The following is a 14980-nucleotide window of genomic DNA, read 5'->3' as shown; positions in this document are numbered from 1 at the left end:
CCAATTTTTCGTCCAGCAAACAGCAAATCTACCACAGAACACACACAATTTACAGATACTATACATGCTGCGCAATACGGCCTCAGTTGCTGACGCGCCTAAAGCTCTACAACAACCAATCTGTAATATTAGAGATCAACCACCTTTCCCCCCTCCAAACACCACGAAAAATTGTTCTGAATAGACCGCACTCTAAATGTAAGGAACCAGTTAGACACCGAAACTTAAAGAACTATGATTTAATGAGTTCGATATTTCTTCGATGGTATAAGAGCGAAGGAGGTATCTTCTTAGAACACACGGTGACTGGAAATGACTCCTAGGTATATTGTTACCCGGCCATACGGGCCCATCTCGATAGAATAATATTCACACCCGCGCAGCAACTGGAGAAGTGTTTCTCGCTGTATTTTGGGTTCATCAAGCTGTAGTTCTGGAACATTATACACTGAGTGATCACTAAATTATGACCACCTACCTAACACTTCGTAGGTCCTCCTTTTGCCCTCAGTACAGCAGCTATCCGACCTGGGATTGATTCAACAAGATATCGGAAGCGTTCGGGAGGTATGGCCAACCAAGATGTGTATAATGCGGACAGCAATGCAGGTATGGAGGTGATTGGTGTATCCAGACGACTGATATGCCTTTCCATAGTGTCCCACAAGTGCTCTATGGCGTTGATATGAGTTCGGAGGACAATCGATATGCTGGAAGTCCGAACTGTGTTCCTCAAACTATTATTCCTGCACAACAAGTGCCCGGTGGCTGGGCGCATTGTCATCTTGGAAGACAACATCGCCATTCGGAAAAAAGTGTAACTTAGCGGGGTTTACACAGTCAGAAAGCAGCTGATGATAGCGGAGACCACTGACACGTTGTTCCACATGCACCAGGGGTCCAAGTTCGTGCCAGTGAAATATGCCCCACACCATACAACCACCTCCACCGGCCTGCACTTTTGATACCATGCATGATGGATCAAGAACCTCATGTTGTTGACGCCAAATCCGTACACGACCACCCACGGTGTGGAGTAAATAACGTGACTCATCCGACCAGCACACCTTCTTCCGGTCTTCTAACGTCCAACTTACATGCTCTTTGCACCAGGCGAGTGTTTTACGCCAATGAACCTTGGTTAGGAGAGGATGCCGTAGGGGTCGACTACCGGTATAGCCCATATGTGGCCCATGTTGTATTGGGTGGTCAACTCTTCAACAGTGCTCTTCAACTTCTCCTGTACGAATCGCCGAACCTGGAACTCACCTCTAACGTCAACCTTTCGGCTGACCTTTGCAGTTTGACGTCCGGTCGTTGTTTGACCATTTTGACGCCAGGCCTGGTACACTTTAACAACGGTGGCTCTCCAACACCCACCAGTTCAGCCGTTGGGGAAATCGAGGCACCAGCTCGTCGAGCTCCCACAATCTGTCCTTCATCAAAGTCCGATAAATCCTTCCTTTTACCCATCACACTCGAAATTTTACTACCTACTGAACCACTGACGCCTTATCTATGCTGACGTAGTCAACGGGTAGCATTCAGTTTTCATAGGGGTGGTCATAATTCAGTGATCACTCAGTGTATGGCGAGAGGGGAAAGACTGACGAGTGACAAATATTGCGATGTGCTTCTGAACCAATTAAAGCCAGCATTTTTAAAGAAACATGGTCTGCTGTCCTCAAGTGTATGCTTGCAGCATGATAATGCCTTTTCTACGTGAATCAGACATCAGGATATGAAGTTTAAGTTATTGCCTGCCATTTATTCTCACCTGACTTTTTTCCATGTGATTATCACCTCTTTTGGCTACTAAAAGACGCACTGACAGGACGCCACTTCTCATCACATGACCAGTGGAGACTACGGTGCTGCAACAGTTAGTGTCATGACATGTCATGCCTTGGTTGAGGAGACTCTTCAATGCTTTCAACAGTTTTCAAACTTATTCCGTTGATTCATGCCACATCACCATAATTAATGAACGTTCTAAAATAAAATTCATCAGATTTCATTCCTTTGAATCCAAAACTCGGGTTAAAGATCGCATCTCTATCTTGATACATGACTGCAAGGGTGCCTCCATCTTGCAAATTGACTGTTTCCAACCCGTGCCAGCAGATGGCGCCACTATGGGAGTTCATAGTCTCATAGCAATCAATAAATAATTTAATAATAGTCGGTAATAATCATTAATAGTGTCATAATCAATAAATAATCTCACACATGATTAAGAATGGATGTGTGAAAAAACATTTCACACATCCATTCCCTCTAAAAGTCTGTTCAGTTCCTTCTTGAATTTATTTAAGCTGTCAACTTCCACGACAGATGGAAGTTTGTTCCACCAACCAACCACCCGCTGGCTGAAGGCAAATTTCTGCGCTTCTATTCTACAATGTCTTTCTTCAATTTGAATTTATGTCCCCCCTCAGGCTCATAATCTGAGCAAGAGGAAGAATCCCATCAGCAATTAGCTTGTTCAATTCATTTAAAGACTTAAACACCTCAATCAGATCACCTCGCAAGTGTCTACTCTCCAGACACTGCAATTTGCAGAACTGATGCCTTTCTTGGTAAGAGTACCCATTTGTTCCCTTCACCAATCCCGTCCCAGCAGCTCTACATCCTTTCCACATTCTTGAGTACTGAATTAAGATCTGTATTCAGTACTCAATATGTGACCTGACCTTGGACAACCTAAACTTCACCTGCCACGTTTCAGTCCATCAGTCAATTTTTCTAGATCTTATTAAAGCAAATTACCTTGATGACTGCCATTAACCACCCGCCAGCCTTTGTATCACTTGCAAACTTACTTTGTCTGATATACCTTCATCAATATCATTAATAAATATAGAAAACAACAATGGGCCCAACACCGAACCCTGGAGGACTCCACTAATAATTAATCCGCGAAGAGTACTGTCTATTAATAACTACTGTCTTCTCCCACTCAATGATCCCTTTATTCATAGCAGCAACTTGTCCTTAATGCCAAACTGCTCCAATTTGTACAGTAGTCTTCCATGCAACAGTATCAAAATATAGGAGAAGGAGAATGAGATTAATATGAGAAAAAATAAATAAAAAGTTGGTTAGCTTCTCAGTGGACAAAGAAACAGATGCTGAAAATTTGGTGTCTTTTTAATATTTCATTATCGAGTAATGCCTAAAAATCGGTCCATGAAAGTCGAGTTATTACATGTGGACGGACAGGAGCAGACAATGCGTGAATATTTTGTCATTTCGCAAATGGGTGTAAACCTATTTATTAGTGCTAAACCTCTTCTCTCTGGATACCCGCGAGCATCGAGTTGAATATTGCATATTCTCTTCACTAGCAACGATATGTGTGTGGCGACGCCAAATATGATCTAAAAGGGGGGTGCCCGTTGTCAAGACAAAGAGGTGCGGTGATAAAAAAGGTCCGGACCACCCTAATACAACAGTGATAAATCAATAATCCTTAAAATGTGGTGCTACATCAAAACTGATAGATGATTATTGATTGCTCTCCTTGAATAGACACGATGGATTGGCCTATTGATTAATTAGCAATCTCGGCAATAGCTCTTTGGAAAGATTCGTGGGACACCTGCTAGTGGTGCGGGTAACCACACTCTCCTTATGTACGAAATACGACCCCTCTAGCATTCTTTTGCGAACTTATAGGGATTGATACATATTTAGTATCCACCTTCCAGAGAAAAATCGATTATATCCGGGTAATTACGGTCGATAACCTTACTGGAATGAAAAAGAGAAGAAAATGAATGGTAAATAGACTTTTAAAAAATCAATGAATTTAGTTTGCTCTCTTTTCCCCAAGGGCGCCAAGTGAAACAACTCCAACACCCTTCACGATGATTTATCTTTTGTTTTGGGGTTCGCTCCACCTATATTTTCTCCATTTGGGATTTAAGTTTCATTACCAATGTTTATCTACATATTTTCTTTTCATTTGAAGTTATTTCATTAAAGACCAGCTGATTTTTTTGATGTTTAATCTTCTACAATTGGGATTACTCCATTTCATCATTTATCCAAAGATGAAAGAGAGAAATCCCCCTTTTTTATTTCTATCTTTGGATAGATTTGGAGAGAAATATTAAAGAATCTGCTTCTTCGACAATCATGAATTCAGGAGGACTAAACCAACTCCGAGTTCGAGAATGTAAAATACATCCATCAAATATTTAATGAATATGAAACACGATTGTGTTTTGCTCTTCGTACCATTCCAGCAAGATTAATAGCGCAAAAGTTTACAAATCGATTTTTCTAGACTTTCAATCCATCGTTGAAAAATGGTCTCAAAAAAATACGAAGGATTCAAACAATTGTCGAAGCAGCATTATGACAAACCTCCCCTATTAATGGGGTTAATTTATTTCCCCACACGCCAAATGCGGGGGTCCTCAGCGGGCTGCAATCTAAATGAACCCATTTCAGGGCATTCGTCTTCGATGGAAACATTTGCGTGCTTGCCAGACCCTCCTTATGTTTTCCGTGGAGCGTTCTAATCTCCAACATTTACATAAATTTAGTTTGGAAAGCCTTCTCGATGCTCCTGCGCCGTGCAAGTGCGGAAAGGTCACTACGGTGGACTAATGTTCGCCCTTTACTGAAGTATTGACCGATATCTTCATAATGCTATCGCTAAGCCTAATGGGATTATCAGAGGTTGTTGGCGTACAAAGTGATAATAGTATTACTCCCGCGTGACAAAGGTGACTCAGAAGGTCAGGGTACAAATAATCACGTGGCAAATATCGGAGTCCCTGTAAATTACTAAGAGCCCCCCTCCCCCAAATATTTGGAGATAAGTGTTCGTTGTAGATAAGCTTACTTTGGTGTTAATGAAGTTTAATGAATTCCATGGTCTTCCTTTCTTTTTCTCGACACTCTTCCCGACAAGAGCAGGGCGGGAATAAAAGGGGCGAAAATTAACCACCCACCAGCAGCGTTTCACAGCACAATTTAATGAACGTTGTTCGGAAAGAAGTGACCTCTCTCTCTCTCTGTGTTTCATTCTGCCTACAGTAATTCACGTTTGCTCAATCGATACAGTCCACCCCTCTTGTCATTAACATACTTGATCTCTTGCTGACGCACTCTTGCACACTTCCCGCCACAATGGAGTGTTAAAGTCGTAAACAAAATCACTTCCGCCATAATAGTTCCGCTGGGATGCCATTTACATGGTTTGGATATTAGACTATCTACAGGTATTGACCTACACAATGGTAGATTCATTTTTTTCCCTCTTCGTTCTTTGAGAGAGGAAATTTCTAGAAGCCATTAATCTATCTGGTGGATTAGCTACAACCATAAAGAGTATTTATCAATAAATTGTAGTTTTACTTATAGTCGTGTCCGTTAGGGGACGCTTTGAGCCCAATCGTTCCTTGGAGAATTTTGTTTATGGACTTTGGAAGTTTTTACGACATCGTTCATAAGTGTTTACAGCTTGGAAAATGTTCCTTCGGCGAGCAACTTAATCCACCTTTTACCGAGTCAGTTAGTGGCCACCGAGGAAATTGCAGCTCGGAAGGGATTCAAGTATCTGTTTAGTGCGTAATTTAGTTGTATATTGGCTGATAAATTCTTTCATCTTCATCTAATTGTAAAAAAAAATATAGTTTTCTCGATAAAGTTTTTAATACTATCTCCATGATGCTTAAAAACAAAAGGATGGTTCCTCTGTCGTGTTAATTAGGGCAGGCCATTTTGGATAATAAATAATGCCTGAACACACTTTTGCACTACCATAAAAAGTGACTAATCATTCTGACAAGAATACAGTCATTAACAGTATTTGGTAATCCCTTGTCCTCGAACCATGATTCAACTCAACTCACTCGGCTGATCCAATATGGCGACTTCATTTCTTACAATCAAACCACGCCTAAATTATTTTGTTCGTAATCCCAGAGGAGTAATGGAACAGTGGATTTGGACTTAGACTAGTAAACATTGGAAAGTATATGTTGATTTTAATCGTGGATGCGAGTAAGGCACCATTTTGGTGAATCAGACATGATCCAATATTTTCAGTTGTTCTTCTTTTTTTTGAATTATTTGTATGGGTTTAGATCAATCAAAATCCAGCACGGCTTCCCTCATTGGAACGTTGGAAAGAGAGTTTATAATCATCCCTAACTCGTCCAAAAGAGGAATTTCGATTTTGTTTTATTCTTTCGGCAAGTTGTTTTGATCAACGTTTATTCATAACTGGTGTAAATACATGCGTCACATTCATCATTTGGACATAACCAAACACGCATATCTATGTAGGCCAAAGATCGGACGAACTTTTCACTTACAGATTTCTGCTTCAGCCAAGTCCAATCTCCAATATGTCCTACCTAGATAGGCCGCGTCACTTTCCTCGTGGTTCTGTTACTGCAACTGCCACCAGCTCTCCGGACTATGACCATCCATCAATCTTGCACGCGAGCTTCATTCTTCCTTTCTCCCTTGAGCTAAGTGTGGGTAAGCGCTGATCGCATCATGTATTCGAAGATAACACACTAAGGAATAGGACAGCTGATCCTCTTTCTCCTCGGTTATTTCGTCTGGATCACCATATATCATCCCACCCCCACAAGCCATTAACCTTTCATAGCAAGGTTTTATCGGGTTATCAATATGGGATAGCCGTCTGCACTGGACGATCTTTCTTTGTGATTCTATTGATTAAACAAAATAGATCGTGGCTATCCAGGAAGTAATATTCAAAACTGGTCCGGACCTTGAACCAAAGTGCTGTCTCTAATTACAAAATTATTATTCGCCGAGAAAATAAATAAAAATCAAATTACAATTTAATATTTTGTCGCAGAACGTGTTTTTTTCGAAGAATTTGATTTTTTCCATAAATTAAATTTTTCATATGATTTTTCTATAAATTCTAGAGAATTCTATATATTTTCTTTCCAGAAAATCTTGATATTTCAAATATTTCCGTAAAAATTAATTTTTTTCCCTAGAATTTTAGCCATTGCTTCTGGAAAATTTACATATTTTTTTCTAGAAATTTCAGACATTAGTAATTTATATATATAAAATTTTAACGTTTCTATAAATTCTAAAAACAAAAAAGTTTATTTGAATTTTCAAATTTATTTCTAGAAATTTTAGACTTTTTTTTTACTAAATATAGAGTAATACGTTTTTTTCTTCTGGAAAATTTTAGCCACTTTTTTTTTTTAATTTGAATTTTTCTATAAATTCAAGAGAATTTTCTAGAAATTTTCTATACCATTTTCTAGAAATTTCAGACAAAATGTCTGTCAAGAAAAATCCTATTTCATATTCTTTAGAAATCTTAAATTTTTCTAGAATTTTATACGTTGTTTTGCAGAAAATTTAGACACCAGAAATTCATTTAAAATTTTTTCTATAAATTCTATAAAACAATTTCCCTTGGAAATTTCAGAATTTTAAACTTTATCTTTTTATACTAGAATTTTTATATATTTTCTACTGATATTTTTGCTCATTTTTTCCCTAAAATTTCAGGTCTATCGTTTAAATAGAAATTTAAAAAAAAAAATTCTAAGAATTCTATAAAATATCCTAGATATTTCAAACTTTTCCATATAAATTTTATTTTATTTTTTTGCTACATATAGAATCGTATGGCTTTTCTTTGAATATTTCTATATATTCAAGAGAATTCTATATACTGTAGTTTTCTAGAAATTTCAGACATTTTTCAAGAAAAATCCTGATAATTCATATTCTTCTTTAGAAATTTTAGATTTTTCTAGAATTTTATTCGTTGTCTTGTAGAAAACTTAGACGCCAGTAATTCATTAAAATTTTTAAACTTTTTGTATAAAAAATTTTCCTGGAAATTTTAATCTTTTTATACTAGAATTTTTATACATTTTCTATCGATATTTTTACACATTGTTTCTAGAAATTTCTGGTCTATCGTTTATATAGAAATTTTAAACTTTTCTTATGAATTCCAGAAAAAAAAAATCCCGTGAAATTTCGAAAAATTCTTGACCTGTTTTCTAGATATTACAGAATCAATCCAAAATTCTCTTGAAAATACGTGAGGACGCCTAAAACTTTTCAAACACATCTCGAATATCTGCGTACAAAAAGAAGAAACCACAAGTTGAGTATATAAATAAATTCTCTTTATTGGTTCTGCTGTTATACAGCGTACAGGCCAGCAGGACAGTCCCATGGCATCGACAGCACCTTTAGGAAAGGTCAAAGGGGAAAGGAGTTACGATTTACACACTGTGAGGGGGGTTTTATCACAGTCAAAAACCTAAAAACCATTTATTAAGTGACCATAAACAAATAGGTGGGTTGAGCACTCTTCATAGATCGGTCTCGGTACGCTTGATAGGGTGGAGACACTCGAGGGAGGGACATTGGTGTTCACAATTTTTTGTTCCAAATTCTATTTTTTAAAACTAATCCACAGTGTCTGTCTGGTTTGGATTCTCACTCGACAGAGCTTTAATTAATTTGAATTTTAATTGCTAATTAACATAAAATTAGTTCTTTTAGAATGATAATAAATTAACGTGTTTGTCAAATTCTTTTGTCCCTAAGATAGTTGGATATAAAATTAATTTAAATTATATTTAAAATTGCACTTCTGTGGACATCAACACTCGTGGGAGCTCTCACAGTTTCTATCACACACACACACACGCACTTATATATATTAACGTATAAAAAGAAAAGGATCGATTTAAGCGCCAATCTTTCTGTTATATTCGGCAATATCAGTTTTACAGGACAAAAAAAGAAGGCAAGATGAGTTTAGGGAGAAGAGGAAAGAACACATTAAAACGACGCTGCCCGACACTTCGCATTTATTATTATTTTTTCTCTTTTTTTTTTTTTTTTTTTTTTCTCGTTTATACACAAACACTTCCAAAGTCTCTGGGGCCGGACACCAATCAGCCAGAGTTTATGTACACGTGGCGTAAGAGCTAGGAAGATATATAATAGTTAGTAGCAAACAGCTTCCGAAACGAAGCATAAATCGGGGTCCTGCCAGAGCTGACTAGCATAACAGAATGACTTTCGGGGGAGGGGCCGGGGAGAGGAAACTATGTCGGGGTACACCTGTCCTGTTCTTCCTGTTCGGCATCAAACACGAGCACGGCATTGTCGCTTGGATACTTCAAAACACGGGGGAACACTGAGGGCGAGGGACTCTCCCACAATCGAAGATTCGGAAGACTCTGCAACATGTGACCTCCGCTGGGGGTCATTTCGTAATCCGGCGTACTGCTCACTACGTCGCCCGACCCGGAGCACTCTTCCAGACTTCCGGACGACCTGTAGGAATCAGTCCTGCTAGGCATGCCGTAGCCACCCCTTCGTATGGGAGTGTCGTCCACCGTCGACCAGTCGGACAACTGAGGAGATGCACTGAGCGCCACCTTTAGAGTTTTCGGGTAGTATACATCAGGAGCCGGTAGGTGGCGTTCGCGAAGGTCGTACACGGGATATTCCAGCGGAAGTCTTCGAACCTCTCGGGACCTCGTGGTCGTAGTTGGCACTGCCGGACAACATTCGTGCACAGAACTGTGTGTGTCGTCAATGGATTCGTATATATGTTCGGTCCTGCCGCTAGAGGCGCTGTGTCGGTTACAAGTTCGGAGGATGTCCAAAAAGGCGATATCCCGATGCGCACCATCACTGTCGTCAAGCCAGCCTTCGACACTGGCGATTTCCTCATTCACCACTCCTCTTTCACCCGACAAAGACCACCCTTCGAGATTCACATCATCCGTACGCCTGCGAGGTTGACTCCACATCCAACCATCCTCATGTTCCAAGTTGCTGAGTGTGGCAATAGATGGGAGATCTGTTGAAAAGAAAGAATGGCAGAATTAGAGGTTTCCCAATGCATGTAAATGAATATTGACTGATCTGGATAAAAATATTTGAAAAAATCTATTAAGATTTGTGGTTTGGTTTAGAAAAAAATGCATTAAAGCGAAAAAAAGTTAATGTGGGAAAAAGTTATAAAATTTATGAATTAGAACACTATTTTTAAAAATTTAAAAATTGTAAGCAACTTAAGAAATTAAAAATTACGAATTTTTTTGAAAAATTATGCATTAAAAGAACTTTTTTTTTGAAAAAAGTATATTTTAAAATTTCCTCTATTTTTAATTTCGAAAGAAACTCAATTTTTTTCGTCTTAAAAGTAAATATGAAAACTTTTTTTAAAATATATTTAAAAAAACATAAATTTGTAATAATTAATCAAAACAGAAATTTTCAAAACTTTTTTGAAAATTACTGTTTCCTTTAAATGCATATTTTTGAAAATTCAATATTTCAAAATATTTTCAAAAAAATTATATTGTTAAATATTTTTTAAAAAATTATATATTGTTAAATATTTTCCAATTTTTTTTCAAATTTGGAAAAAATTCATTTTTTCCTCTTTAAATTAAATATGAAAACTGAAAATTTTAAAAACATGAAAACCTAATAATTAATCAAAATATTGGTTAATTATTACAAGTTTATATAAACTACTATTTCCTTTATTGATTAATTTTCAAAAACTACAATTTCCTTTAATGCATTTTTTTTGAAAATTCCATATTTCGAAATATTGTCAATTCATTTGCATAAAAAAGTAAAAAATAAACTTTCTTAGTGTACAAACTTGCTGCAACTCGTTAGCAGCAGAACCCCCAAAAACACAGATTCGATCCCCAGCTGAAATGATCAAACTTTTAACTCATGCACAATTTCTCAAATCAAACTTCCATTCTTTATCATTCGCATTTGCATATAGATGGAATTACCTTGTGTGGCACAGCTCTGGGTGGTGGAAGTGAACTGTTGGAGGGGCACCTTGACAGAATTCCAACTCAGGTGTGGTAACTAAAAAAAAAGAGAGAGAAAGATGGAATCTATATTTTTCATAACGATTTTTTTTTTTAATTTTAAAATTAAAATCAGTTCTCTAAAGGATTTAAGCGTTAGGGTTAGCTAACCCTAACATTTAATTCTGACATAGAATTTTAATTTTAAATAAAATATATAAAGTTAAATAAAATATATAAAGGATTTAAGCGTTAGGGTTAGCTAACTCTGTTTAATTCTGACATAGAATTTAAATTTAAATATTAAATAAATTAATATAAATATATAAAGAATTTAAACTTTAGGGTTAGCTAACCCTAATATTTAATTCTGATATAGAATTTTGGTTATATAAGATCTGTTTATAACAAACGAGTTGCTGCAAGAACACTCTCTCTCTCTCTCTCTCTCTCTCTCATACACATTAAAGGCCAACTTGAATAATACTTACCTGTATGAAACCAGAAATAATTTTATAAATTTTTTGAAAACAAAATTTTTTTTTTTAAATTTCAAGCACTGTATTTTGAACAATAATGCATTTGACTACCCATATATGAGAATTCAAGTCGAAAATAATACAATCATAGTAAACTATTGGTTCAGTGAAAATAATGTTTAATATTTCCAAAAAAAATCGTTTTTTTTTAAATATTTCTTCTTAAAATAGGAACATTCATTTATTTTAATATTTCACGGAAAAGATGTTAGAAATCCATCTAATTGGTAAAGAAGGATGAATTTACCAAACCAAACCATTCTTCCAGTAACCTCATTAAACGAAAACATTGGTTATAACATACTGTTTATCTTCTTCCATTTTGTTGCAACCAAAATTGTAGATTTTTAAACATCACCTCAGTTGACAGCCATCAGGAAGATTGGAAAATTAGTCCATGCAAGGCCATGCAGGAAGAGCATTGATGTACAAGATAACATGCAGTGTAAGTGTGTAATAGTTGCGTGTATGAACAGAAAGCATGCTAATTATTAAGTATTAGTAAAGGACAAAAGTTTTGTGCTAAGTGGTTTTAAAAAGAAGATAGGAAAAGAATGTTCTAGGGGTGGAGGAATGGACACGCGTTCTCTTACACCAACGAATCGACATGCTAGTTCATAAATTAAAAAACAGAAAAATTGCACACACAACCGTAACAAAGAGCAAAAAATGTTGCTCTTTGTTGCAGTTGTGTGTGTAATTTTCCATTTGGTAGTGCAAATAGATGGTGGGCAAATTTGAAGCCTATTAATCAAATGGAGTACTGGGGAATGACGTGTCTTGATGGACGTATCCAGAAGTATTGGGACGTATGAATGCCCAAGGTCAGTTAATTAAAAAAATTTATTTGTTAATGGTTTATTTTAATTAATTTTTTTGTATAATAAGTACGTAGGATCAAATAGAAAACATTGAGAAATTGTGGGTGGGTGGGAGAAGAGTTGAATTTCAGTATGGTGATAGTTTTCGAACATTTGGATCCCTTTCACCAAGACGATAAGGAATAAGTTTGGTAGAGATGTTAGTACAACAAACCCAAGCATGAGTGAAGCAGTGCAGGTGGAAAGAAAAGAGTGTAGTGCTTGAAACGAAAGGTAGGAACAGCGCAACAGAGGGTGCAATACCTGTGGACAAAGAAGAAACGGTAGTGGGGGTGTGAAGGCAGGAGGTACCCACACTATGTTGGCTCGAAGTTGGTGGAAGAGCCACAACACCGTTGGAATGCAAGTACTGACTCGTCCTACGCTGGCTTGATTTCGGCTGCCGGACACAAGCTGGTACTCTGTCACCGCGAGCCAGAGAGTTCTGGAAGGCCTTGCGGACCTACGAAAGAAATACCAGAAGAACGATTAAGGTTATTGAATAATCTGGAAGATGAGCTACATTTGAAATACAAACAAAAATTGCAGTTTACTGTTAAAGCTACTGTATTTTGTACTATTTCAAATAATATATAAAAATTATATGCTTCAAAGGATGCAGAAGAGGTTAAAGAGGAAAGGAAGTTTCTAGAATTCACCACTAGGGGATCAAACGCTCGCGAATGCTTATGTGATTATGGTCTAATTTTATAAGTATTTGCATAATCTTCGGCGCCCCTCCACATATCATTAACAATGTTTTTGAAGATCCGGGTTGACCTTGCTCATACTCACACCACTACCAACTTAAAACGAGACATTGGACATGTGTGGAACATCAAACCTGATGTACTACGTTCCACTCTCAGAAACTCTGTCTGCCATTAAAATCTTAGTTCGCCGACAGCAAGGTTGGAACTTTTTTTTTCTTGCTTAACCTCTTCCGCATCCTTTGAAATATGTAGATTCCGAATTTGAATACAATCGACCCCTTCATTAGGTGGGCAAAGGTCCCATAATATAAAGGAACTTTATGATCACCGTGTACTTCTTCAAAGTAGGTCATATCCTGTGATTTTTCATGCTTTGACTAATATAGCATTAAAGGTATTATTAAATCAGCATAGTATTAAATTAAATAAATAACATAGTAAAGGCTATCATTGTATTGAGCCTTTTTAATAGGCGCTTCCAACAATATATTAATTTCTACTGTTGGACTGCTCCATTTTCCAACAATTAAATAATTTCTATTTTTATACTGGGCTATTTTAACATTCTCCAACAATGAAATCGTTTCCATTGTTGTACTGCGATATTTTAACACGCTCCAACAATGAGTTCATTTGTATTGTTGCACTATTTTAACACCCTGCAACAATTTTTTAAAATTCATTTCCATTGTTGTATTGTAGCGCTATTTTAAAACTCTCCAACAATGGGTTTATTTGTATTGTTGCGCTATTTTAACAATGAATTAATTTCTATTGGTAGACTGCGCATTTTCCAACAATTAAATCATTTCAATTGTTGTACTGCTCTATTTGAACATTCTCCAACAATGAATTCGTTTCTACTGTTGGACTATGCCATTTTCCAATAATTAATTCATTTCTATTGTACTGTACTGCGCTATTTTAACAAGCTGCAACAATGAATTCCTTTCTATAGTTGTAATAAGCCATTTTAGCATGCTCCAAAAATAAATCCATTTCTTTTTATTGTACTATTGCGTTATTTTAACACGTTCCAACAATGAATTCATTTCTATTATTGTACTTTTGCGCTATTTTAACACGATCCAACAATGAACTCATTTCTGTTGAACTGTTTTAATATTTTAATTTCTATTTCAAAACCCTCCAACAATGAATTCGTTCCTATTGTTCTGCTGAGCTATTTTAACGCACTCCAACAATGAATTCGTTTCTATTGTTGTACTTCGCTTTTTTAACGCGCTCTAACAATGAGTTAATTTGTATTGTTATACTGTTGCGCTATTTTAATACCCTCCAACAATGAATTCGTTTCTATTGTTGGCCTTCGCCTTTTCCCAACAATTAAACCATTTCTATTGTTGTACTGCGCTATTTTAACACTCCCCAACAATAATTCGTTTCTATCGTTGGACTGCATCATTTTCCAATAATTAATTTCTACTGTTGTACTGCGCAATTTTAACACACTCCAACAATTAATTCGTTTTTGTTGGTGCACTACCCTATTTTAACACGCTCCAACAATGAATTAATTTCTATTGTTGTGCTATTTTAATTCTCTCCAACAATGAATTCTTTTCTACTGTTAAGCTGTTTTGACACGCTCCAAAAATTGATTCGTTTCTATTGTTGTATTGTGAGATTTTAGCAAGTTCCAATAGTGTATTAATTTTTATTGTTTCCCAGATTGCAACGCGTGTCCGAAAATTCACATTTGGAGCATGCGCCGTGCGCAGTAGTTGATTTCATTAGGAATTTTTGATATCGCAGCGAATTAGCTACTGAATTTTGTATTCAAACTTCGTGTGGCCAAATGTTTTGATGGGAGTGTAGAGTATTTTAAATGCATTGCACTGTAACGAGTCCGAAGTTATTGGCTTCTGAGACGGATATATTCATATTCGATCTACCATCTCCTTCACGCGGTAAAACCTTGCTACAGTTAGTGTCTATTTAGAAGAAACAGGTTTTTGAGTAGGGCGTTTCGGTCTAGCTCTATATATTACTCAAACAAAGGGTAATTT

The 14980-nt window shown here is 36.6% G+C and overlaps 1 protein-coding gene across 1 annotated transcript in view; it reads right to left on the bottom strand.

The window, feature by feature from the left end:
- Positions 1-8140: 8140 nt before the first annotated feature.
- LOC150086085 (latrophilin Cirl-like) overlaps positions 8141-14980 on the bottom strand; it is an 86751-nt gene continuing 79911 nt past the window's right edge. Inside the window, exons 18-20 of the mRNA XM_090374365.1 lie at positions 12554-12700; positions 10818-10896; positions 8141-9859 (exon numbers count right to left, since the gene is read on the bottom strand). Of these exons, the coding sequence (XP_090230491.1) occupies positions 9096-9859; positions 10818-10896; positions 12554-12700 (990 nt within the window). The 3' untranslated portion in view covers positions 8141-9095. The remainder of the gene's footprint in view (positions 9860-10817; positions 10897-12553; positions 12701-14980) is intronic.

Source organism: Mastigoproctus giganteus, chromosome 5 (genome assembly GCF_048544385.1).
Source record: "Mastigoproctus giganteus isolate SK-2022 chromosome 5, ASM4854438v1, whole genome shotgun sequence".
Lineage (NCBI taxonomy): Eukaryota > Metazoa > Arthropoda > Arachnida > Uropygi > Thelyphonidae > Mastigoproctus > Mastigoproctus giganteus.
The sequence above is the reverse complement of the archived record's forward strand: the minus strand, read 5'-3'. Positions and strand labels throughout refer to the sequence as shown.